The sequence below is a fragment of the Chelmon rostratus genome, chromosome 3 (genome assembly GCF_017976325.1).
Source record: "Chelmon rostratus isolate fCheRos1 chromosome 3, fCheRos1.pri, whole genome shotgun sequence".
In the NCBI taxonomy this organism is placed as follows: Eukaryota; Metazoa; Chordata; class Actinopteri; order Chaetodontiformes; family Chaetodontidae; genus Chelmon; species Chelmon rostratus.
Genome location: NC_055660.1, coordinates 27,558,796 through 27,581,870, shown reverse-complemented (window position 1 = coordinate 27,581,870; position 23,075 = coordinate 27,558,796). Strand labels below are relative to the sequence as shown.

Genomic DNA, 23,075 nt, shown 5'->3' with positions numbered 1-23,075 from the left:
ACCTTGATTACTTGAGCCATTCTTTAGTTTAAGAAAAGTGTGAAAAAATGCCCAACACAATTCCTAAAACCCTGAAGTGACATCCTCAGATGTCTAGTTTTGTCTGAGCAACAGTCCAAGACCCATAGATATTAATTTTACAATAGATGTATGTATATATATGATATAAAACAGAGAAAAGCTCACTGGCGAGAACAACACCAGAAAAATGACACAATTATTCAATTCACCAAAATGGTTTCTGTCAATCGACTGATCGATTCAGCTCTATCTATTATATTTCAGCACACTCGCCATGTTACCAGTTACTTTTAGTGTGTGTCTAGCAATTACTTGTATCTTTAATGACCAGGGTTGTCTTCTCTGTCACATAAAAGTTTGGTTCTTTATAATAGTGGGGCAGTGAGCAGCTGGAGGAGTGCACCACAGATGTGTCAGTTTGGTATCTCCCCCCTCCCTCCTTCCCCTGATTCATACATTGAAGGGGAATTTCACGATTTTCCAAAACAAAATCCTCTTGTGGGGGTGGAGCAACAGCGCAGCGCACAATGTGGGGCTCCCACTGAGGCTACATCTGCACATTCTTCCAGAAAGCAGCAACACCAATGAATTTATTTCATACTTCAGAGAGCTCAGCAGGAGCACTCTGCCCTTTCCACCCTGCCAACCACAAGTCTGGCCTAAGAGGGGGATTCAGATAGAATTAAAAAGCCCAGTTATTCAATAGTCCTCAGGGCATGGCTGAACTTCTCACCTGGCCTCACCTTCCCTACACCACACACAGCAGCCACAGCAGCAGCAGCAGCAGCAGCAGCAGCAGCAGTGAGGTTTGCGTGCCAGCGCTGCACTCCTTCCTTCTGTCTTTCGCTATCTTGCACAGGGAGAGAAGGAGCGTGGGAATGATTAATGTGCCACTGTGAGGAGGCGTTGAGTGCTCTGCTTCCAGCTCCACAACATCAAGCTCAATTTAGCAGAACTTCATTAAGCACAACATAAATAATCAACTTTAATTGATATTCCGGCAAGCTGATTAAGAGTTAACAAGAGCACAATGGGGACATGGGAAATGCATTAAACGCCCCGTTGTCGTCGCTTGTTCGCCTCTAATTCTGAGCACATGCAGAGAGCAGCACTGTTGCATTTCCATGTAACCAGGATACGCAGTGGGGAGGAAAGAAGAGAAAAAAAATTAGTGCCACTGATGATGCACAAATCATGAGTGCATGAATATTCATGCGGGCCTTCTGTCCATGAAAAGTGATAAATGCATCGCACTTTAGCCGACGCTGACTCAGTAATTAAGTGGAGTGTTGGGGGCACAGTAAAGACAGAGAAAGAGAGGAACAAGCAGGCAGCAAGTCAAGTGGTACAGATGTTTGCTGTTAAGAAGCAATGCACTTATTTATTATCAGGGTTTCATCTGACATGCTTATGGCTGCTTTGGCAATACTAATCATTTAACAAACATGCCAGCACAGCACTGAAACACAGTTGGAGAGAGGGAAAGAGGCACTGTGTAGCCAGGAACCTGGAGAGGTGTGGGTCTATACCCTGGGGCTCAGTGCCCTGATTTCACTGCTCTGCAGCGAAAACACCTGAACACAGAGGAGCCTCAGCATCCCTCAGCCCTGAATAGTCCCCCATAGTTAGAGCCCTGAATTCCCTGTATAGCCCATTGTGTACCTGTCACCGTTCACTGTGCGAGGATTTTTCATGTCAAACCGGGCAAACGTGAACAGGATGTAACTCAGGCTGAGACAACAACCAAACGCAGTGACAGTAAATGATGCGGAAGACACGCTTTTAGGCGCAACGCTAACGCTGCCGAGCGCATAACTACAGGAGGGTTTTACAAGAATGAGACAGAGCAAAACTTTCAGTCAGGAGAAGGCTGCCAGAAAGAAAGACCTGAACCACACGGCTCATTTAGGGACGGAGTAGTTGTGCCACCCTCGAGGTCCCTGTAGGAAAACGAGGAGCAACACTTAGCATAACAAGTGATAACAGGAAGATGCGTTCAAGTGCGACGCAGCCGCCGACGCTGTTGTTAGCGCGTCGTTACGGGTAAAGTAAAGACTAAAAAACTAAGTGCAGAAATGTGACAGAAGCAGACATGTACAGTAGCCTCATGAAACAACCGGCTAACTGCTGAGAGGGGGGGTCAGCGGTGTCCCAGCGGCCCGAACGGGGGCTCAACAAACGGCTAAATCCTCACCTGAATTTTCCGCTAAGTAGGAAAAGCCCTTCACGACCAGCAGCAAGCCGCCGAACAAGCATATCTGGATCAAAACCAACTCCTTTCGTCTTTTCCGCCTCGCTCTGACCTTCTTCTGGTTCGGCATCACTTGCGCCGGCCGATTCCGGAGTCGGATACCCGGCAGAGACATCCCCTCTACCGCTGCCACATCCATGCGGGTCCCCGAAGTGAAAAAATAAAAAATATTAACGAGCAACCTCCTTTAATTTCCCAGGAAATTGACTTATCTCCCGGGAACGAATGAAAAAGTACAGGGGAGGGGTTTCGGGGGAGAATGTTGCGGGAAAAAAAGTTGGAAATTAGTACCGCTGGGATGCTGCGAGGGCTGTTTGGCAAAAACGGTGAGCTTCTGGCTGGAAGAGCCGGGTTTTGCTTCTTATGTCATGTTGAAATGTGGTTCTGGAAGTAGTAAGGCAGAGGACTGCTGCACGAGCCCTCCATGGATGCGTCCGTCTGGTGAGCGTGAGAGAGCGAGACAGGAGAGAGAGGGAGAGAGACAGGGGAGAGAGAGAGAGACGGGGGAGAGAGAGAGACGGGGGGGAGAGAGAGGGAGAGACAGGGGAGAGAGAGAGGGAGAGAGACGGGGGAGAGAGAGAGAGATAGGGGAGAGAGACGAGGAGAGAGAGACAGGGAGAGAGAGACAATGAGAGACAGGGAGAGATAGACAGGACGAGAGAGAAAGAGAGAGACAGGTAGATAGAGATGGAGAGAGAGACAGGGGGAGAGAGAGAGAGAGCCAGTGAGAGAGGTAGAGAGACACAGGGAAAGAGAGGAGAGAGAGAGACGAGAGAGGGAGACGGGGGAGAGAGAGACAGGGAGAGATAGACAGAACGAGAGAGAAAGAGAGAGACAGGTAGATAGAGATGGAGAGAGAGACAGGGGGAGCCAGTGAGAGAGAGAGAGAGGGGAGAGAGATTCACACACACATACACACTGAGTAAAGTGTGTATGTGGTAGTAGGTCAAAAATCTGAATATTTTGTGATAGTGGAAATAATTTACACACAGTATTTGTGTGTCTGAGTTAATCTCTTCCCACTCTCGGTAGTGTGGTTGTGGTATTGGTATTTTCATTTTATTTAGCGTGCTCTTAAAGTTAAGGTTGACCATCACTGCTATGTTTTTGGCCTGGTAGGGGCGGTGCAAACAACAAAGCTGTCAGCAATGCTGTTTCATCACCCCCTAACTGCCATACTGTCAGCATGCTCGGGCACGTTTGGTGCCGGCTCACGGTGTCCATCTTCAATTTATCTCAGCTTTTCCACCAAGAACATCTGCCTGCTGCAACAGGACGCAAGGTTGAGAGAGCGGCGACACTGAACCAAAACAGTTGCAAAAAGACAACAATGCGCTGAAAAATGCTCTGTACAGCTGAGTCAGATGTTAATTCTGTTTATTTGTTTCTACGGGCAACACATTCACATCACACATAACTATTTCTCCATTATTAATACAAAAATATTGACCGGTGCAGCTTTAATACATTTGAGTAAGTCAGTCAGTGCATTTAGTACACATTATAAAATACACATTCTTGTGTCAGTTTGCCATTTCTGGAATACTTGTGAAACAAGAACAGCACTGGGGGGTCATATAGCACTGACAGCCCAGTGGTTCTGATTGTTGCTGAATGGAAAATCTCACATTGGTTTGGTTATAAGTGTCACCTCTCTGAGTGTGAAACAATGCAGAGAAGGAGCCCCTTCCTTCGGTGAAATGACTGAATGTGTGTTTGTTTCAGGTGACAATCTCAGTATACTTTAGGCGCAGGTACAATTCTTTAGCATTTGTATTTATTTATTTTGGCTAATTTTCATGTGTATAGATTTTGAATTCACAACTAATCAGATAATGTAGATAAAGTTCAGGTACAAAACCACACTTTCCATATTTAAAGTATATTTACAAGATGGTGTCATTATTTGGGTAGCCAGATGAGATGTAAGGTCGATAGATTAAAGCATGTCTGAACAGATGGTCACTGGTACATTTTTGGCTTTGGCTCCTCAACTAAATTTTTATTTCTATATTACTGCCATGTATTTGGCATATTCGTTCCATAAATTAAAGTGTGTTTGAATGAAATTAAAGTGAGGCGGAGATCAAAATTAGACATTGTCTGTTTGGTTCAGGTGAAAAAAAAAGTGTACCTTTCACTGCCCTCTTCTGGGAATGTCTTTTATTGATATACGGTGCAGCAGTCTGTACTTGGAGGAAATTGGATGCTACACTGCTGAATAATAATACAAGTTTTGTTTGTGAAGCTGCGTTGGCTCTCTAATAACCTTCCTAGCTGTTTTGGACTAGCACCACTCACCCATTTAAACACACACAAACTCTGTGGGCAGCAGCCAAACATTACTATGATGCCTTCCAAGCCAACTACATCTTCTACAAATAATAACAATCATGTTATCACTCTCAAGTATGTCGATACGTCAGCCAGAAGTGAGTGCCATGCCCTGCGAACGTGGCTAACAGACCGTTTATGTTTCTCCTCAGACATTTGGTCTAAAATAAGAGTTGGAAGTCTCACTGCAGCAAATCATTCAAGCCCAGGACAGATTAGATGTAGTATTTTCTTTGGTTACACAATAGTAATTAGGTCATACGGACTGATTTCACTTGTGTCTGCTTGTGCATGTTGTCTCCTCATCACTGACTATCCAAAGACAGGCCATAGATTTCACCGTGTCTGCCATTTCTGGTGTTTTCTATGTAACGATTTGAGTGAAACAGAACTTTATGATAATGGTTAATACCTCATCCTGGCCAAGTGGGTTTCTTGATTGTCGGGCCTGAGGTTTCATATAAATAGCACTGGAAACTTTCCAGCAAGAATGGAAAAAGTGGTCAGGGCTCTAGGCAACTGGTTTCATTGTGCTGTTTTAACCCTTTGGAGCACGGAACAAAAGACAAGAAAAGGAGGGAAAGCAGGAGATGTGACTGAGAGCTGTCCAAGCATATTTTGAAGAAAAATAACCCATGTTTAATGCATGTAATCCAAATACACCCCCTCAAAATAAAATAAGCATGCTACCTATTTTTTTAGCATCACATATGGCAAGTAAATTGTAGTGACGATCCACACATGACTGTAGACCTCAAAGCTGCCATGAAACCTGGCCTTTCTAACTTGCAAAGCAGGCTCGGACTGGGCATGGAGTTACCAAACAAGATGAATTCCCAACCTCTCAGAGGCACACAAAAGAAAAAAGAAAAAAAAAAGAAAAGAAAAACGCGAGGGGAAGGAGGGAAGAGGAAGGAGGAGGGGGGCAACAAATTAAATCCAGTTAAATTGTTTTTCCATAGCCAGTGGGTTTGGCAAAGGACTCTCACAAACACACACAAGATGTAAGATAAGTTGTAGAGAAGACAAACCAGACACAGTGTGGCTTCAGATGTAAGAGAATGCCTGGAATTTAACCCACTTTCCCATGTCCGACCGACTGCACCCACTCCCACTCCCACTGCCCTGCCCTGCCCTGCAGCTCAGGGGGGGAGGGGGGGCCCATGCAGACACACAAACAGCCGCGCTGGTTTGAAAAACACAGGTGATTCCACAAACACAGAACATCTCCCCCACTCAACACTCCCTGTTCTCACTGTTACAGCTGTGATCAATTGCAGCCCTCTCATTTGTTTGGTACATCAATAATCAAAGGCCCCACAGTCTGCTTCCTCCTCTCTGACTGTACAGCCCGTCTGGCATTGGGATCACAATGCAGTCATTGCAGAGGAGAGCTGCAGTTCCAGCCCATTTTGAAGCAGTACTAAAGCTAGCGTGCTAGCAGACATATTTGGGTCATGTCTTCCCTCTCTGAGAGCTCCCAAGTCAGGGCTACAGCAGCTCCTCTCCCTCTCCTGCTGCTCTACACCACAGCATGGAGAAACCTCAGCTCAGCACCATCGGAGGGAGAGAGAAACGGGTGGGGGATATGGTATGGTTGGCCAGGAATAGCTTGCTGAACTAAAAAAAAAGAAAAAAAAAGCTAAAGAGTTGGGACAGTATAGACAGGCCAGGTGGTGATGCCGAAAGGAGAAATAAGGACAAGCATCCCTGCTTTTGCATCACAAAAACAAGCAGAATAAAAGAGTGGAAAAACACACACGAAACACAGCATGGATCACTTTTTCTATTAACATCTTTATAAAATGGCAACAAAACGTACATTCAGATCTGTCAAGGGACAGCGGGACAGTGTAATAATCAGAAACAATAAATACCAGATGTATTTTTGTGAGGCCAGAGTCCATCCGACCATACTGGTGTCAGTGTTCAATGATAGTGAAGCACAGCTGGGCCCTCTCCACAGAGGCAAAGTACATGTAATTGAAACAAACTGACTCGTAGCCACTCAGCCGAAGCTACTTGATCCGAGACGTGAAATCGACTGTAGCTGAAGCGAGCAGTATGGCACTACCCCTGCCTGCAGTCAAACGACCGTTTTCTGTCTGGTGGGACGACTAAAGGGGGTCTAAGAGACGTGCAGGTAATCTTTCAGGATTTTAAATCTAAATTGTGCGAATTGCAGGTATGTTTGGAAGTTGTGCAGCTAACTAGCTAATTAGTCATCGAGCCTGCAAACTGACGTTATAGCAGTGCACTTGGATGTTAGCTAATTTAGCAAGCTAAGGTGCAGCACAAGACATGGGTCCATGCTTACAGAAGGAAAAGGAGAAACTAGCTTGAAAGCTAATGTGGGCTGAGTTCAAAGTCAGAGGCTTTTTTTGTGTGTTTTGTTGCAGTTCTCGTCTAGTTATCAGATAGGAAATTTCCCTTTTGCCCACTGATTTATTCTCAAAAGTTAGCACAGGGCATGTCCATTTCCAGACGCATGTGCTGTTGGACCTCAAAACACAGTATATTCATACAGGTACAATAACCTTGAAAAACAGATTTCACAGATTTCAACTATACCAATCATGAGGTGTGACTGGTACAATAAATATGGTAAAGCTGTTACATTATCACTGTCCTGATGTTCTTGTGCCTGCACAATATAAGCCAAGGACTTGCAGCAGAGTTATGCCTCAGGGTCAGTGCCATGTGTCTAAACAGAGAATAAGTGTGAACAGGAGAGTGAGACAGGCAGGGAGACTGTCAGAGAGAAAGACGGGCAGAGACAAGCGAGATGCAGGTAGAAACATGGAAAGATGGGCAGCGGTCAAAAGACAGAAAGAGAGAAGAGAAAGCTACTGGGCCACACAGTGTAATGCTGCTGATGCCTGCACCGTCCCATATCACTCTAGCCAGTCCGATGTGATTCTGGAGGAGGGAAGCCAAGGACACCAGCAAGGGGACGATGTTCTGCGACAGGCCGAGAGAATCCTGCTGATTTCCATACAGGAAGGAGGACAATCCACGATCAGGTGTAAGAGTCACTGAGGGTTAAGGCCTTCCTGAGGAAACTGGGCTCATCGTCATGTCCCCAGTATGACATCTGCATGAGAAAAAACAGAACAAAGTCATCAGGGCCTCTGGCTCTTCTCATTTGTATCATCACTGATCAATATTCGCCTAGTTTACAGCGTAAATATCAACATTTTCTGAACAGCAGCAACTGTGGCCACAAATGGCAATGACAGGATAGGACATCACGATTTACTTCATTATAGGAGGACAGACAGAAACAAGTGAAAACAAACAAAAACTAAAAGGCATTACCTTACCAACAACAGTCCCTCAACATATGGGTGAAAGTTAGCAAATCAATTCAACTTGGGTGTGTTCAGTCTCACTTTAATTGATTTTTTTGGCCACTTGAGGGCAGCAGAACAAGTGAAAAACACACCAACATATTGCCACCTTGTAAGATTGTTCTGGCGAACATACTTGCAAACAGCAGCAGTGTCAACCCATTTACAGCTCCAACAGACAGCAACAGTGGCATTCATTTGGAGCGTGTTTTTGGTCACCTTACAAATTCAAGTCTAATATTCATTTCCCTTTCGTTTCCCTCTTTCTTTGAGCGCAGTTGTGAGCTGGAGAACCAAGACAATGGGCTGAAAGAGCATTAAAACAGTCCACGTAGCTGAGGGGTTAGGTGGCAGTCCTCTGTGTGTAATGTGAAAGTTGTCACTGATAGTAATGAAACCACAGTCATTTGATCCGTAGCTAAATGCTAAAAATGGGGATTAGTGCAGCTTAAAGAAGGATTGTCCTTATCCAGAGCCATTTCAGTTCAACAGATACAAATGAGTGTGACAAAAAGTGACGGAAAGGGAAAACATGAATTAACACTTTATCGTCAATTTATCAGCAGATTTACACAAACAAAGGATGTGACTGTCGCCTTTATTAAATATAGAAAGGCACCATATTGTGAAAGCAGCCATACAAAAATTTCAAAATGGAAGTTAGTCCTAGTCTCTGAGTACATCTCTGACAGGTGATAGGTGATTCACAAGCAGCAGTCGACAATGTGGGCTGGAAGTTGCTCACGACATCCTGAGGAGAAGCAGGAGAAACCTGTATGTAAGCTGTCTCTATCAAAATCAGAACGTTGCAGACAAGGAGGAAGGACGACCAGACAAGATAATGGAGGACTGTCACAAATTAGTCATTCTGAGGAAAGCACACGCTGCTCATGTTTAAGTCATGCAAAGCAAACCTCGGGAACACCAATTCCCTCTTTAAAATATGCAGCAACAGAGCCAAGCAAGCAAGCAAGCCCCTTGTCTGACATCCCTCTTACATCCAAATTTCCCTCTCCCACCTCTCCTCCCGCCACAGTGCACACACTTCCAGAAGTGCTGTGTGTGCACTCCCCTGCTGCACACCCCGAGATGAAAAACCAAATAACTCCCGACTTCTCAGACTTTTTTTTCCGTCTTATTCTTCCTCATTTCCCCCTCTTTCTCTCATCTCCCTCGCTCTGGCTCTCTGTCAGACAAAAAGGCCTTATGTAACGAGGTGCTGAAGCCTCCATGTCTTGGGGCACATATTTACCCAACATGCACTTGGGGATTACAGTGCAGGGCCCCTTGCTGTAGAAGAGTGTGAGACAGGACTACAGGCTTACAAAGTCCCACATGGGACAGGGTGTGTGTGTGTGTGTGTGTGTGGAGGCGTTCCAAAACAGGCATTAAAGGTGAATTTTCTATGTTCATGGTGTCAGACATGCTTAACCCTAACTCTGTGTGTAAATAACTAAACAATGTGTGGAGTGCGTGTGGACGGAGGAGGAGGAAGAAGTATAGCTGCTGTTAAAGTGGCTGCAGTGGCAGTTTGACGGTGTGTCTGTTAATGTGCGTGGGTGCCAGAGAGTTCACGCAGGGAGAGGGCCCTGCCACAATAGCCAGCAGCAGCAGCCTCAGCAGGGAGAGCAGAGGGGACATGGAGGGCGCTGACTCAATGCCTCCCCGTCTCTTTTCTCCCAGAACTCCTCTGTTTTTGTACTAGTAAACAAATACTGAAGGCAAGTCAGAGCAACCCCGACCCCTCATCCTTCCCTCCTCATCCCCGCACTATGAACCACAGAATGAGAAACAAACAGGTCTGTCGCTCGTGAACGTTGCCGAGTTGAACCGCACCGTCAATAATAGCAAAGACAGCAGGCGTGGACAGGAAGAGGACAACAGAGATGCTGAGGTGAATCTGAACAACTACATTTCTCCTCTCACTGCACATTTAAAGCTACCATATTGTACTTGACACGATACACTCATATAAATGAGAGAAGAAGTACTTTTGAGGGCAACTGTATTTGTTGACAGTGCAAAATGCAAAAAAAACAACAACTGTGCAATCTCTTGCAAAAAGTCCCAGCTGTGCATTTTCTGAATATCGTTTCTTTCTCGGGTGTTAAACTCATCAGGGTTCCTGCAAATTTCACAGTCAAACTGCCTTCATTAAGACCTTTGTATAATATCTGCCACTGAATTTAAGAACAGATTCAGTTCAGTGGAACTCTTTATATTTGTAAACGTTCTCATTTGCTCACAGGCTGGATATTTATATTAATGGAAAAAATACTATGTGTGATGTAAAAGGTGTTGCTCACAGTGATGAAGCCACAGACAACTACCAGCCAACATTTCCCCTCAGCTGTACAGAGCTTTACGGCATCTTCTAAATCTTTGTTTTGGTTTTATGGCTCACAACTTTACTGTTTCAGCTCACTTTCACCACTCTCACCAACCCTGTGCAAGCTAGAGAGGGCAGCTGTTCTCAGCAAAACAGCCCTGATAAACCCAGCACCAAATGGCAGACAGACAAAGTTAATGACTAGCTGATGAACATAGTGAAGCATTTAGCAGTTTAAGAACCAGATATTTTTCTCGGGAGCTGGCAGAGACGAAAACAGAGCTAAAGGGAGACTGAATGGAGGGCTTAGATTCATCGGGTGGTCGCAAACACCAATCAAATGAATGCTTATGTTGCTCTGAGCCTACCGGATGTGTAAATAGGCAACTGTTTGCTAAGTCATTGGCTGTATCTCCTTAATACGGTGATAATATGTTGATACAGCGTTTTCAGCTTGATGCACTGCCCCCTAGTGGCAAAAAATAAATAAATAAATAAAAATAAAAGCATATGCATAAGAAACGCTAGATTTTTACAGAAGGCTTCAGAGGGGGAAATATTATACACATGTAACATCTCTCTGCATCTAAAGCCTTTTCATTAAGGCTGAGACATATGATGGAGACTTCAGCTGACCTGCTGAAAGCGCTGTCGTTACTTTTATGGAAAAGGGACTTTGGCACTTTCCCAAACATGAGACAGAAAAAAGCCAACAACATATTAAGGTAATGAAGAGCAGCTCTGAAAGGGTATAAAAAGACATTATTATTCTCTTGTGGTTAGTAAAGCAGTTAGAATGAAAAAACAACATACCTGTTATTTTGTATGAGCTCTGAATGTGTGCCTGAATATCATTAAATATAATGAAATAAACTTAATCTACAGTTGCACAAAAATTAAGCTCATTAGCCTTTCTAACATGGTGAATGATTCTCGATCTCGAATTATACTCTTTAACACAAGAAATAAACAAAATGAAAACTATTTCCTGCAGAGACGTGGTGTGTGTGCATGCGTTTGTGTGTATTTTTGTGCACATCTCCTGGGCTCCCTCACCCTGCTGACCTAGGGCTCCCTCTCTGACGACACATCACCCTCAGCTCCGCTGCTGGCGTTAGGGTCCTGTCGGTAACGTTGGGCGCCTTTCTCCCTGCTCGACTCTGAGGGGCCCTTGGAGCGCGTCTTCTCTTTCCTCTGCTGCTGCTTCTCCTGCTTTGACAGCTGAGGAAACAAAAGGAACAGGAAAGCTTGGTTCTTGGTTCAGCAAATTTTGATCTTACACTTCAATTCTTGTGCTTTTAACATATACAAAGCTGTAAAAGGAGATGACCAGAAGAGTTTTCTACTGGGGAAAAAAAAGCCATGAATGGTAAACAGAAAAGCTTGGATTCTGCCTTAAAATTGCCCTTAAGAACATTTAAGTGCTGCAGCGGAAAAGGAGGTAAGGGAAAAATCCATAGACGTGCCTGCTACTGAAGTGCTCCAGTTTACATTCAAGTTGCCTTGCCTGCTTCTTCAATAAGTCTTTTTTCCCCAGAGAACGTGCCTGGACTTGACGTTTTATGTGTTATCTTTGCAAAATAGTGAGCCTAAAATAAAACAGAACTTTGATTCTGAGCAGCAAGATGACATTTACCGTTTACCATGGAGTCTGAACAGTGAGGGCGTTTACCAGGCAGTTTAATGAATGAAGGCATCAAGTTGCATTATTCTGTACCATGCAAGGGAGTACAAGTTATCGATATGTCAATCTCTTTAAAAAACGTCTCTCTCAAGTCCCCCCACTTTATGAAAGTGCAATACTAAATCACTGGAGGACTCCTTCATAAAAAGCTCTTAACTATAAATAAGACAAAACCCTCTCCCAGCAGTCATTACACTAGCAGTGTGCACACGCTATGATGAAAACAATCATGTTAAAATGTTGAAGGGAAACAATTTTCTGCCAACATGTGCGGTAAAATAGTTTCCTGATTCATGATATTGAAGGCCCTGAAACCTGTTTTGTCAATTAACATCTTATTTTGAGTGATGGGGTTCTACACAAACCCAATGTCTTCTGCCAAAGTTTGCCAAAAGTACCAAAAAACAGTTAAGTTTCTTTTATGAAGCTATACAGTGTGTGTTTTTGTGTTTTCCTCTGAGCTCTCCCTGGTTTGTAGTGGGCCCTGCACCAGCTGTGGGCACCGCAGGGTGACAGAAACTTCTGTATGAACCACTCCCACACAGTCCAGCGAATCAGATTAGCTAAAATTTTGACTGTTACACACTACATAAATAATACATAAAGAGTATTTTTTCCAAACTTCAACTCTAATTGTTGCCTTTGTTGTCATGAATATATAATCTTTTTGAAAAATATTTAAGACTTGAAAGCCAGTTTTCAGGGGCTTTAAACACAAAAAAACAATGGGTGACAATCCTGTTTTTAGCGTGCAAGTATCTGGCTTTTCTTTAAGACAAGTAAACTTAAATATATTAAAAATATATCTTTGGCTGAACTTTGGATGAACCGTCACTGTGACCTGATCAGCCCAGGGTTCCTGGTGGTTCAGTGGGCTGAGGCACACACCATGAAAATGCTGCATCATGACTTGCAGATGATGACCTTTGCAGTATGTTCAGTATTCACCCACAGGCTCCAACATGCATGCGAATTAGAATAATTAATTAAACGAAGAGGGAGGAACACGTCAGCGCCACAGAGCAACACTCCACATCTGACTTGCCTTTGTGGATACACGACCACTTCTATTCTCTCCTCATTTAGAGCTATTCTAGGCTGTCATATGATCACTTCAATGAGTCTATTGTTGTGGCTGCATGCGCTGCCTCTCACACACTCCAAAAACAGCCAAAACAGTGGCACTCAGTGCGACCAGTCACTACTCCGATCGAACCCGCTCCTACTTCTTTTCTCCTTGTATTCTTCACGGTCCATAAAACAGCACAACAGTAATGATGAAGTAGGTATGCTACCCCTCATCTGAAAAAGGCCTGTAAACACAGATGTTAAAACTTTTATGGCTGCCGGGTAAATATTTATGAACTAAATGTCATCTTAAAAATCCAGAGCGTTGCATAAGACATTACATTATTCAAAGAGCACAAAAAATTCAGTGTTATTCCCATTTGAACCCATTAACATGCTGTCGTATCAAACCAGGCCTACTGTCTTTGTTGATGATATAACATCTGGTACGTAAAACCCCGCAGAGACACATATCTGAACACAAACTGGACACAGCAAACGTGTTTTTCTTTTTGCCGTAAAGCAATCGGCGTCTCAAACTCTAATGTCAAGGCTGCATTCAAACACAAACTCTGCTTTCCAACCCAAAACCTGATCCAACATGGTCAAACATTACATAATTCCTGTGTATGCTGGGGTTCAGCCCACGCCCCAAAACAAAGTGCACAGTTAGTTGAGCAAACAGAAAAACTCAGGACCCCTCTGCCATTGATCCCAGCCGTTCAGCATCCCCAAGAGAACATCCAAGCAGGATGATTTTCATTGCTCTGGATAACACCATTGTTTGCTGGCCGCTTGACCCTGCAGTGGACTAAATCCCTGATTCATGGAAAGAAAGGGACAGTGTCTGTTGGCTGTTGCTTCATTTCTCCCCCCGCGCCAAGCTTAGCCTATTGGCTGGCCTTTTATCCCTCATGTTCAGCCTTGGCTTTGGCTCCTCGGCCCCCACGGCAAAACATCCCAAACAGACAAGATTAAAATTCTGAGGACTGCTTAATATCCCTCCCTTTGGGCTCACGACCAAGGCCACCAGGGGAGAGCAGCCAAAGCCGGCCCAAAGCCAAAGCATAAGGATGTTGGCCGGGTTCCACGGAAGTGACCGGAATCAATTCAGGAAGAGGGATATATGAGCTTCTTTCAAACGGCTGGAATAAGAGGCTGAGAGAGGTGTATCCCTGTACCATTTAATACTTTTACTTAGCTTCTGGTTTGTGTTGTGCTGTTTTTTGATGTTCTGGAAATGTAGCTCTTCAGTAAATAGCTGTATACAAATGGTGATTTCCGTGGAGAGATATTTAGAGCTGCAGTTCACCTTTACTGTAGTTTGGTTTTCCTCTATAATTAATGGTGATGCTTATCAAACAAACAGTTCAGTCAAATCTAAACTATAAAGAAGTCGATCTTGTTCTGGAGTCCACTGTCAGTGAGTCTAACACAGGGGAGGGGGCACAAAATGTCGGAGAACCACTGATTAAAACTATCAATCTTTTTTAATTAATTGATTATTTGATTAATAAAACAAACAAACAAAAAAAAAAACAGATGAACAGTAATTGAAAGTATGATGAAAAGTATTGCTTACTAGAGCTGGGTGTTTTGATATCATTGCCACTATGAAATCAGCATCTTGGTCCTGATACAGGATAGTATTTTGTAACCCTGCGAGCAGCATGGCTCTAGGGATGGCAATGCTGGTCCGCCCATCACTTTACTCGAGATAAAAATATCTCAACAAATATTTAATAGACTTGTCTTCTTATATGCTGACTGTCAATTGTTTTTATTGTTCTTTGTGGATACAGTCACTGACATAAGGTCTAAAATACTGCCTTCTTAACTGTCAGGCCTGTGTTTCTCTTGAGCCAGTTTAGGCCTGTTTCACTGGAGAACTCGGAGCCACTGGCTCCTAGTACTCCCCTTTTAGCGCCTTAGGACCATACATACACTCCACTGTGAATAGTTCTCTTAGCTCTGACTGTATGCCTAATTATTTTGAACATGCAATTATTCAGCCACTCTAAAAAATGCCAAACCCATTGTCTCCCAGTAACTGTAGACCTATAACCAAACTTCCTATTATTTCCAAGGTCTTGGAAAAAGTAGTATGTAAACAACTTGAACAAGGGTCCTGGGCAAGCCTTTGATAAATTCCAGTCTGGTTTTGGTTTGAAGCACAGTACTGAATCTGCTCTGCTCAGGGTTTCAAACGGTACTTTAACGCCTACTGATGCTGAGGAATGTTCAGTGTTGTTACTGCTAGACCTGAGCGCAACTTTCAACACTGCTGACATTATTCTACTATCCTTAGTAGGCTTGAGCCACTGCCTGTTATACCTGGCAGGTATAACACGGTCTGCCCTGGACTGTTTTTCCTCCTATTTGTCAGACAGTCTCCTCACTAGCTCTGCTGATGTGTGGTGTACCCCAGGGTTCAATCCTTGGTTCTATTTGGTTCTCCTCGTCTATGCTCCCGCTTGGTTTCTGAATTAGTCAAGTTGAGGGTATTTCTTATTGCTGTTATGCGGACAGCTATACTTCTTTTTCAATTTGAATGACCCCAGTAAACTTTTGGTTTCAGAGGGTGCCTCCCAACATCTGCCTTTAGTTTTAAAAAAGGCGGTATTAGTCAACAGTTTTAACAAGCTGTTAAAAAGTCACTGATTTCTTAAGCACCTTGTCCTGTAATGTGTGCTTATCTTCTATGTGGTTTTTACTGTAGTTACTGTAGTTTTTGTGTTAGACCACTGGGTTTTCCTTTCCGCATAGCTTTTGTGTCTTTATGGTTTTATAATGCTTTTCCTGTTTTAACTATCTGGATCAGAGGATGAAGCCTAGTGACTTTGAGGATCCCCTGACTGTTTCTCTAGCACCACCATGACGTTGGCATTTGTGGTTTTGAATGAAATCTCTCAACAACTATTGGACGGTTTTCTATGAAAGTTGCTTCAGATAACTAAGGTCCATAGAGGATATATTTGAATGGTTTTGGTGGTCCCTCAATAATTCATCCAGTGCCATCATCAGGTCAAACTTCCAATTTGCCCTTTACTTTGGTTTATGATCAAATACCTGCAAACTAATGACATTCCCATCAGCCTTAGCTGTGCTTTGTGTTAAGTTCTAATAAGCAAAGACTGGAATGATAACATGCTAATGCTAAACATGGTAAAAATTACCTGCTTGACATCAGCAATGTTAGCTTTGTAACAGCGAGCCTACATACTGATGTTAGTCTTTTTTGAGAAATGTAAACCTTTCTCTACCAAACAATTTCTTCATTTAATAAAAGAAAGCAATTTTTAAAATGTTAATTGTTGTTGAAACACTAACTACGCCTCAATTAAAAAGTTTTCCACATTAGCAAAGGTTTACTTACATCATCACTGGCCATATTTTGTAGTCAGTACTAAAAACATACTGAGGTTCAATCCTCAGCCAATACAAGTTCTCAGAGGCAAAGATGACATCAATCAGCTCATCTATTAATCGACTATTTATTTCAGCACTGAAGATGTCCTTTCCAGGAGGAATCCTGCTTTGACAGACAACATACTGAAGTGAACAGAGAACAGGATTCTGGGAACAGGCCTGGTCAGCTCATGAGGTGGCAACAGTGAGCTCCCCAAAGCCTGTGCATGTGGGCTTGTACTGCAAATCATCTGCAGCCCACACATAACACCCAGTCACCCACACAGCGGGCGCACGCACACACGCACACACTTGCCTGCTTGCTCTCTTGCTCTCACTCTCTCACTTCCATACTTGTGAGGACCCTCATTGAGATAATACATTCCCTAGCCCCTCACCCTAACCATCACAACTAAATGCCTAACCCTAAGATTAACCTAAACCTAATTCTAACCTAACCTAAAACCAAGTCTTATCCCTCAAACAGCCCTCTGAAGTTGTGAGGACCAACAAAATTGTCCTCTCTTTCCAAAAAAGTCCTTACTCTGTTGGTCCTCAGTATGTAACAAGTACACACACACACACACACCCAAGTAAGCCAAACTGGGTGTGCTTTCAGCTTCGCCATGGGGATGAGTGAGTGAGAACACTCAGTGAATCAGTCCCTCTCCACAAGGCTATGGAAGAGGTGGCAATGGCAGACGTTGATCTTGGCAAGGACATGATGGTTACTGTCGGGCTTTAATTTTTTTAATTTCCAAAAACAACATTTATGATGCTTAATCAGTATGATTCATGATATGATCATGGGTTCAGTGAGTTGACATACTGATATAATGGTTGGAAAACTTTCTTCTGCAATTGCTGAATACAATTAAATCAAGTAAAAATTCATAAAAAGGCATTGGTCATCAGTGACAGGCCTTTTCAACCATCAAAAATGTATATCAGGCTGCATGTGCAAGGGAAAGCACAGTACTGACAAACTGTCACCTTACGAAGTCATTATGGTGAGCATGTTGCCTATTTACACAACCAGAGACAGAAAGATCAGCATTAGCATTTATTTGGAGCTACTGGCCACCCTACAAATCCAGTTCCAGTCCAAGTCCAGAGTTTGTCTTCCTTTTATCTCTGCTTCAGTGTCCACAAACTGAAAAAATAGTCTAAATGGTTGCTAAATGCGCCACTGTCCACCAGATAGTTACTAACTTTGTCTGGTTTTTGGTGCCAGGCAAGTAGTTTTTCAGAGGTTTTGTGCTGAAAACAGCTGATTCCTGCAGCTGTAAGCAAAGCTGACTGGAGCAGAGTTTTTAGGCCTGAAAAACCAAAACAATGACCTACAAAGATATTTCAGCTGAGGTAAAGTGCAGAGTTTATGACAAGCCTCTGTGGGTTTGAGCATCACCTTTCACATTACAAACAGTATTGATTGACTGATTGATTGTTTATTTAAAAAAAAAACATTGACTAGTGCAGCTTTATGTTCATAACACTTGCTTTCTCACATCACACACTACACTTGGAATGAGTTGGGCTCAAACCTGATGTATCATTTACACCTACAGAACAATTAAACATGAGATGAGTGCTAGTGGAAAATAAACCACATTTCAAAAGTTTTGTCTTTGTCAACCCATGTTTCTTACTCAAATCATGAGTGACATTTAAGAAAAACTCTGCTCTACATGTCACATGAGAGAGACTGCACTCAACAGAACAGTAAATATCACCACCTAGTGGTTTAAAATGAGAAATAAAACAAGCCCTTCAGGGGTGGAATGACACTTCATGCATTAATTCAAGTGCAGTAGAGAGATGCAGCTAGTTCAATCTTCTTGCGGTGGCAGTTTGAGAATCAAAGCTTATTTTACATATTTACTTTGAATTTTGAATATATGTGACTTGTTGCTCTCAGGAAAAAAGATGTACCTTAGACAAAACAAATCTTAATTTAAGGTCTGTAATCTGCCTCGTAAGTACTTAATGCCAGTAGTGGACAATGAGTTAAGATTTTTGTAAAACTACATTGTCCAAACCTTCATGCTCAGTAATGTACCTGCTTGGGGTCTGTGGGACCAGGAGGTGACGTCAGTTCTATGGTAACAGGTCCGTCGTTTTGAATGTTGACCTGCATGTAGGCCCCAAACTTCCCGTCTAGAAACACAAGACAACACAGAGACACATCTTAGAAGCCATAAAGAATGACACATGAAAATCAAGGACCTAAACTAAACCCAGATTTCATCAGTTAGCATCACTGCCACAGTTAGCCGACAGTTTAAGTAGCCCAGTACATCCCAAATGACACCACCTCCTAACAGGCAGTAAACACAAGTGGAATTTGTTTGGCATTGGCAGTCCGTCTTAGTAGGATAATGTGGAGCCTTGAGACATTGGGGACAAAAGACGAAGGGGGTGTAGCAGGACAGGAAGTTTCAACTTAAATGTTCTCCTTTCTTCCTCTGGGTCTGTGAGATTAATGACACCATCTGCACAATGAAGCTGTGGGCCGCGGTGGAAAAGCGCTGCATCATCATATTTCCTCTCTGGAGGGGGGGACTAATTAGGAAGCCTTATGCCTCCCTTGCTGGGACAAGGTGTTCTCTGCACCTGCTCCCCGGTGGGCTGACCCAATTCACTGCCACCGTCACCGCACCGATAATCCACACCTCCCACCCCCCAACAAAAAGCCACAACCTTACGATGGGAATACAGGCAGTTAAATAGCAGGGGGGACAGGGCAGTGATCCAAACTTGTAAGTGAGTGGCCATAGCGGTGACCCTCGACGCTTTTGTTTTTAATTAGCTCGGAGACAAGTAGCTGTGAACGAGCTGTGTTGTTAGCCATTTTTTCCTTAAACCTCCCGGAAACTGGACTCTGATTTGGACCTCCACAGTTTTCACAATGATCCTTTTAATTTTTTCTATTTTCAAATGAATTTTCACAAAATCCATCATATTTTCAGAAATTAACAGTGGCTATCAGTGAGTCAATATCTGAAAATGGAATAACTGCAAACATGGGAAAATTATTTAACTGATTTTACAAAATCTGGAAAAAAAAAAGCAAAAATTGTGTGTCATGTGAAAAGTGTTTTATCAGCTCTCCTCTGAGGTCCAAGAGCAGCAGGCACACACCACTGCAGGACCATAAAGTGGGACAGTAAAGATGGTTCACCCACCCTTAATGTGCTCCGGCTTGTAGGCACTCCTCATGTTCTCCAGGATGCTGTTGTAGAAGGGCTGAGCCAACTCTGCAGGCATGGCTGAGTGGAAGTCGGGCTTGTTGCCTTTCAGTATACACTGCAGTGTGAACTGGCTCACACAAAGCACCTCAAAGTCCCTGTCCATCACACTTTTGCTCCACGCTCGCCCGTTCTCATCTTCAAACAGACGCAGGTTCAGGATCTTGCGTACACTAAAACACAAACAAGGATCTGAGATATGTTATGCATTACAACAAGCACTTAGTTTTCTATAACATTGGCCAGAGTTACGATATCATTGTGTGGTCACGCAGATTGATTTTAAAACTAAGCTTGTGTTTGTTTTATTAAGTACAAGTCGTGTATACTTCAAATCTTTGCTGATCATTTTTAATGCACACTATACAGATTTTGTACTTTTCCTTTTATTCGAACTCTCATTGGTTCCCATTCATTTCTGTATGTCATGACAGTAAATAAGCAGACTTGGTAGTTCTGTAACACATCAGTGTGAACATTAACTCAGCATTATTTCCTGTCATGTTTAATCACTGCTGTTAATGCCATTCAACTGTACCACCTGTAACAAAAAGTGGGACAAATATCAATGCAGACATGATGCTAGAATTGAAAGGAAACCAATACTTGCCTTCTTCTTGTCTTCAAAATGGTCAGCTATGATGTAAAATGGGCTATTGCCAATGTATTTACCAGCATGATGGTTGAATAGTCTCACACTTAAAACATACAAAGCTGAGAGATGCTGGAATCACCTTCTAGATTACCCACCATGCACGAGTTTCTAATTGTAAAAAAAAAAAAAAAACATACAGTCACTAATGAACCCAAATTCACAGAAACAAATGATGAATTATAATTAAAATCTGTAAAATGAAATAAATACAGCGGAGACAAGACCTTAGTGCCGTCTGTGGTGCCTACAGCCTTGGATGTAAAATGTGTAAATGGGGTAAACATGCAAAAACTCCCTTACGTGTACCATATATGGTAATATGACCCTTTAATGGTGGGAACTATAGCCCAATCTAATACCACATAAACATAACATAAAACATAAAACATAACAGTTTTGATGTTAATGATATTACATTTGTGCTGAAAGAATCGTGCCCACAATTTAACATTTTATAGTTAGAAATAAACTTGTCTGTGAGCTCTGGTGGGCATGCTACCTTTAACATATCTTAAGCATTTCTGTACTCATTGTTTGTGACACAAATGTTTTCACAGGGACTTTAAATCCACTCAGGGTCCTGCCTCTGGTTTTGGGGGTCCCTCCCACACACACACAAGCACATACTCACATGTAGTCGGCATCCCTCTGGGTGTCCTCCACTGATATACCCAGCAGTACACACAGTCCTCGTCTTATGGAGCTGATCTGCTCTTCTCCCACTGCAGGAAAAGAGGAAAAGGTTGAGTGAGCTGCTCATTCAGTGACAAGCAGCCGAGACTGACAGGTGACAGACTGAATGACATCACTGTGCGCGGTGAGCGGAGCCAGCGGTCAGGACTGTCATTCAGCTGTCAGTACCACGGACATCCAGAGGACACGTTCAGCATTGGAGCGGTGAAATAACCTTCGCTGGTTTCCTCCGACCCAGCCATCGCTCTGTCTGGACTCCGGTCAGACTCTGACCGCCAGCGGCACGCCTAGTTCTCCCTGGAGCCTCATTCGCTTCGCTGGCAATGCTAATGCTAACTCAGCTAGGCTAGCTAGAATGCGTGGTCAGCGGCGTTCATAAATGAAAGCTATTAGCCTCGGTTTAAAGGCAACCAAGCACGGCAGCTTCGCTCGGTTCAGAACAGGCGCTTACCTGTCACACTCGCCATGGTGACCCTCTGAACGATAGCTTTCATTGTTTTGGTTGTGTTTGTGGACACGCTCTCACAACTTCCGAGGTCCGACGGCGTGCACGGAACGGTGTCGCCCTCTAGCGGCCGAATCACGCAGATCACCCCCTGTTTCTTCCGGAGGTTCGCCGGGACTAAAACGCTTTGTGTCGAGTCACTCAGATCCATGTCATGTTCAGTGATGAGCATGGAAAATGCAATGTGTTGTTACACAATAAATATAAGCACCCAACAGTGTATAAAATAGCTAAAACATAAACAACATAAGAATGCGGAATGCATGCCAATACATCAATAATCACTAATAGTACAGCTCCACTTTTTTGTCAATATTAATCATTTATATACATTTTCTTATGTCACATTTTGAAGACAGGACTTTCACTTGTAATGGAGACTTTATATCTGATTACTGTGGAACAGCCACTCCTGTCACTTTCAGTCACTTACATTTATTAAGGCATGACAGCACTGATTTTCTCTCCATAATTTAATACTTAGATTGATATAACAGTCCGACTTTATGTCCTATTCATGAGATGATGCCATTAAAATTGTATTTGTATAGTGAAACCAACAATACAGCACAATGTTCAGGGTCAGGTATGGCATGAATAGATACCACTTGCATGAGTGATAAAAAATGTAATAATATTAGTTTTCTTACTGTGTTCAGATTTTGCTGAGATTGTTACGATGCAATTATGTTGACTCAGTTGTGCTGTGCATTTCCAGGCTGCACTCTGTAGTTGCATTGCATTGTTGTATCAAACAGCACTTTTGAGATATTTCCAACCACATAGGCCTTTTCATGGAAGACATTTTAACATGTCACAGTCGGGAAAGCACTGGTGCAAATTTAACGATGGATGAATTCCATTTAGCTGCTTCAGTCATGGCTACTGGGAAACCTGAATATAACAGAGCCACTGTCATTGCAATCAATAACATCTGTTTCCTGGTATGACAAGTCAAAGTTTCTGCTGTGACAAATTCCTGCAGAGATAGCTGAAGAAGCAGAAATACGAGCAGCGCTATAATGTGATGTGTTCCTGTGGGACACATTGCAGCATCAAAAATGACCACAGAATGGAAAGACCTCTCTGAAAGTGTCAACACTTTTAAGTTTCCCAGAGGTATCGCTCCTTTCCAGACTGTTGTCCACCCTCACATGCATTACTCAACATATGCCAACACCAGTCATAAAAACAACATAACCCTCTGACACCTCCATAACAGCGCCTTTTATTCAACAAAGAGATTAAGTGAACCCACTGGCCACAGTGGTATGATAACCGCTGTGCTCTCAGAATTCGAGGAAACCTGACCACACAGTACACTTAAACATCATTAGTGGTTGTGGAGATTGGTGTGGATGGAGCAAACATGAATACTGTTGAAAATTGCGGACAGTTTAAGAACAACTCATTGCTGGGGGCAGTCCATGAGCGTCCGAACACGATGGCAGCTCTCTCAGACCTGGAGCGGTCACACAAAAGCATGAATTCAGACTGCATTCTAAAAAGTTCAGCGTCCAGTCATCCTT

The 23,075-nt window shown here is 43.2% G+C and overlaps 2 protein-coding genes across 5 annotated transcripts in view; both read right to left on the bottom strand.

Moving 5' to 3' along the window:
• Window positions 1-2,705, bottom strand: part of LOC121604061 (sodium/potassium/calcium exchanger 3-like) — a 44,194-nt gene extending 41,489 nt beyond the window's left edge. For 2 of the 3 annotated variants that reach the window (XR_006006725.1, XM_041933460.1), the window contains exon 1: window positions 2,216-2,691. Coding sequence is in view for 2 of the 3 variants with exons in the window: in XM_041933460.1 (XP_041789394.1) it covers window positions 2,216-2,411 (196 nt within the window). In the remaining variant the exon portion in view is untranslated. Of the gene's footprint in view, window positions 1-2,215 lie in introns of all 3 variants that reach the window. The other variant, XM_041933461.1, reaches the window with a different exon arrangement.
• A 3,536-nt stretch (window positions 2,706-6,241) lies between these two features.
• Window positions 6,242-21,596, bottom strand: dtd1 (D-aminoacyl-tRNA deacylase 1). Of its 2 annotated transcripts, none has more exons than XM_041934464.1 (6): window positions 21,493-21,596; window positions 20,980-21,070; window positions 19,631-19,866; window positions 18,505-18,602; window positions 11,342-11,506; window positions 6,242-7,700 (listed from the first exon to the last, which is right to left on the bottom strand). In XM_041934464.1, the coding sequence occupies exons 1-5, from the start codon at window positions 21,533-21,535 to the stop codon at window positions 11,351-11,353; spliced, it is 624 nt and encodes a 207-aa protein (XP_041790398.1). In that variant the 5' UTR covers window positions 21,536-21,596; the 3' UTR covers window positions 6,242-7,700; window positions 11,342-11,350. The 2 variants fall into 2 exon arrangements, with proteins under 2 accessions (XP_041790398.1, XP_041790399.1); XM_041934465.1 differs by having other exon boundaries at window positions 11,351-11,506.
• Window positions 21,597-23,075: the final 1,479 nt, after the last annotated feature.

Excerpts from the sequence above, each read along its gene's own strand:
- dtd1 (XM_041934464.1), bottom strand. The coding sequence starts at position 21,535 with ATGAAAGCTATCGTTCAGAGGGTCACCATGGCGAGTGTGACAG. Across the intron at positions 19,867-20,979 it reads CAGAGGGATGCCGACTACAT|TGTACGCAAGATCCTGAACC; the intron begins GTGAGTATGTGC and ends TTTGTGTTTTAG. Across the intron at positions 18,603-19,630 it reads CAAGCCGGAGCACATTAAGG|ACGGGAAGTTTGGGGCCTAC; the intron begins GTGGGTGAACCA and ends TTGTGTTTCTAG.